Source organism: Salvelinus namaycush, unplaced genomic scaffold, assembly GCF_016432855.1.
Source record: "Salvelinus namaycush isolate Seneca unplaced genomic scaffold, SaNama_1.0 Scaffold21, whole genome shotgun sequence".
Taxonomy (NCBI): domain Eukaryota; kingdom Metazoa; phylum Chordata; class Actinopteri; order Salmoniformes; family Salmonidae; genus Salvelinus; species Salvelinus namaycush.
In genome coordinates, this window is record NW_024058897.1 from 506,034 (window position 1) to 508,920 (window position 2,887).

Below are 2,887 nucleotides of genomic sequence, written 5' to 3' on the forward strand. Positions count from 1 at the left end.
TTTCTCAACTATCACTGTACCTGATATAGCAACTCCAGCTGCTATTAAAGGTGGAAATCCCAAAATACCTCCCAGACCTGTAACAACTGCACCACCTATTTGTAATAGAGTACTTCGAAAATCTTTGTTTGCTGCTCTCTTCTCCTTCTCCTTAAACTGTGCTATGATCCTTTCCTGCTCCTCCTGTTTCTTCCTCTCATCCTCCTGTTTCTTCCTCTCCTCCTCCTGTCTCTTTCTCTCCTCCTCTTTTATCTTATTCTGAGACTCTTCGTATATCTCACTGGTGTAGTGTTGTCCTCTATTCTTCTCCACCATCTTCCCTATCTTCTGCAGCAGCTCTGTGACCTGAGTACGGTCCTCCCTCTCTCTATTGTTAAAGACATGAAACCTGTTCTCACAGACATTGATGACTTTCTGAAGCTCATCACTCTCTGTCAGGAATGTCATCACTGGTTTGCCCTCCAGCTGATCCGGCCGAGTGAACAGTAAGATTGTGAAGGGTGAAGCGTCTGCTCCAAAGTTCTCCTGGATCCACTTCACAGTGTTCCTCTCCTCCTCTGTGTGTCTATCCAGCCTGATCACCAGCAGGAACACATGGGGTCCTGGGACTGACATCTTAATACACTCATCCATTTCCCTCTTCATCTCCTTTTCAGACAGTGTTGTATCAAAGAGGCCTGGGGTGTCAATTACTGTTACCTTTGTTCCTGCAACATTCCTTTCACCTTTCGTACAGTGTTTGGTCACAGACTTTGGGGAGGCCTCTGCTTTAAACACATTTCCTCCCAGGATGGTGTTTCCTGTTGCACTCTTTCCTGCTCCAGTCTTCCCCACCAGAACTATCCTCAGGTCAGAGGGTAGTGACACTGTATAAAGTATAAAGAATAACAATGAGTAATAATTCAACAGTGTCGGGTCAATTCCATTATAGTTCAGCCAATTCAGTTGTTGAATTGAATATTTCAATTTAGGGGCTGAAATGTGTAAAATTATTTTTGACTTTTTATAAGGGCACAAGGCGAGACCCTGATACAGACACAGGAGGCAGATGGTAGAGCCTTTGAAGTTTATTAAATCGAAAAAGGGGTAGGCAAAAGAATGGTCGTGTACAGGCAAAAGGTCATAACCAGTTCAGTAGCCAGAGACTCCTCTATGTGCTCCTCCATAGCCTTGGTCTCCGGCCCGGATAGAGAATATAGCCAACCCCGAGGTGGTGTGGTGCGGGAGAAGATCAATGGCACAATCATAAGGACGGTGCGGGGGAAGGGAAATAGCACGTGCCTTACTGAACACTTCTAGGAGGTCATGGTATTCTGTGAGAATGGACGAAACAGCCAAAGCCTTGCTAACATCCTAAGGAAGACGTCTCGGGAAGGCTGTGCTGCTTGAAGACAGTGGGAGTGGCTAAATGTGCTCCAACCCAGGATGGCGCTCGTGGTCCAGTCAATAACAGGGTTGTGTTTTTAGAGCCAGGAAAATCACAAGACAACAGGAACTTGGGGAGATGCAATGAGGAAGAACTGTATGGTCTCACTGTGGTTTCCTGAAACCCATATATGAACGGGCACATTACTATGGGTGACTCCACCTATTGAGCGGACGTCCAGTGCCCTAGCATCCATGGGAACCGAGTGAGGTAGAGTGGGAATACCAAGCTTAGAAACAGTAGTAGCATCCATAAAACTCTCATCAGCCCCAGAGTCAATGAGCACTCGAAGAGACTTAGATTGGTCTCCCCACAGCAAAAGCACAAAAAAAAGGTGTGCGGGTGATGGGAATTAGGGAACTCCCAGTCTGGCTCACCAGAGTACTTGTACCAGAGACAAGGGTTTCCTAACAGAGCAGGTAGCTAAATAATGTCCTGCCCCTCCACAGTACAGACAACAGTTGGAACTCAGCCTACGTGAGCGTTCCCCAACCGATAACCTAGTTCTTCCCAATTGCATAGGTTCAGGAGTATCCAACTCACCCGTCGTTGATGATTCACGAGGGAACTCGGGTGGCTTCGGATCCTCTCGGAAAACCTGCCTTTAGGAACTTCCGAATTCCTTCGAAGGTGAGCGAGCCATAGCGGATGAACGAGTGTGCCCAAGGCCAGACCTCCTCTCACTCCTGCGTTCCCTTAGGCGTCCATCAATTCTAATGGTTAGGGCGATGAGGGAGTCGAGGTCCACCAGCAATTCCCGGGCAGCTAGCTCATCTTTTACCACCTCATATAATCCGTGAAGAAAGGTATCGAAAAGAGACTCCAGATTCCAGGCACTATTGGCAGCCAACGTGCAGAAATCAACCGCGTAGTCTGCCACGCTATGGGAGGTTTGACGTAATTCAAGAAGTTTACTGGCCGCCTCTCTCCCGGATACCGGAGACTCGAATACCTTCCTCACCTCTGCCATGAAATCCTCCAGATGACAACAAATGGCGGATTGTTGCTCCCAAACTGCCATAGCCCAGGAGAGCACCCTTACCCGACATTAGCGTAATAATATACGCTATCTTAGATCGGTCTGAAGGAAACAAAGAAAGCTGTAGCTCGAAAATAAGAGAGCACTGAGAAAGAAAACCCCAGCAGGTACCAGGATCCCCAGAATATTGCTCCAGAGGAGGTAAGCAGGGTTCTCGGGGAGCCGGGGTAGGCTGTACAAACTCACCACTAATAGGAAAAAGTTGCTGGGTGGTTGGGGTTTCTCAGAGGTGGCAGGCTGCCATGTTTCCGTGAAGCAAAGAACGTTACAATCTCTGATGTCTCTCTGGAATGTTACCCTTGCTCGGATTTCATCAACCTTGTTGTCAAGAGACTGGACATTGGCGAGTAGTATGCTAGGGAGTGGAGCGCGATGTGCTCGTCTCCGAAGCCTGACCAGAAGACCGCTTCATTTGCCCCTTT

General features: G+C 48.0%; 1 protein-coding gene across 1 annotated transcript; it reads right to left on the reverse strand.

Moving 5' to 3' along the window:
* Nucleotides 1-237: 237 nt before the first annotated feature.
* On the reverse strand, nucleotides 238-2,475 carry LOC120038193 (GTPase IMAP family member 7-like; the record flags this gene model as incomplete). The annotated part of the gene is made up of 2 exons (XM_038984053.1): nucleotides 2,469-2,475; nucleotides 238-866 (listed from the first exon to the last, which is right to left on the reverse strand). Coding segments are annotated over exons 1-2 (636 nt in total), but the record flags the coding sequence as incomplete, so codon positions are not given.
* Between the last annotated feature and the right edge of the window lie 412 nt (nucleotides 2,476-2,887).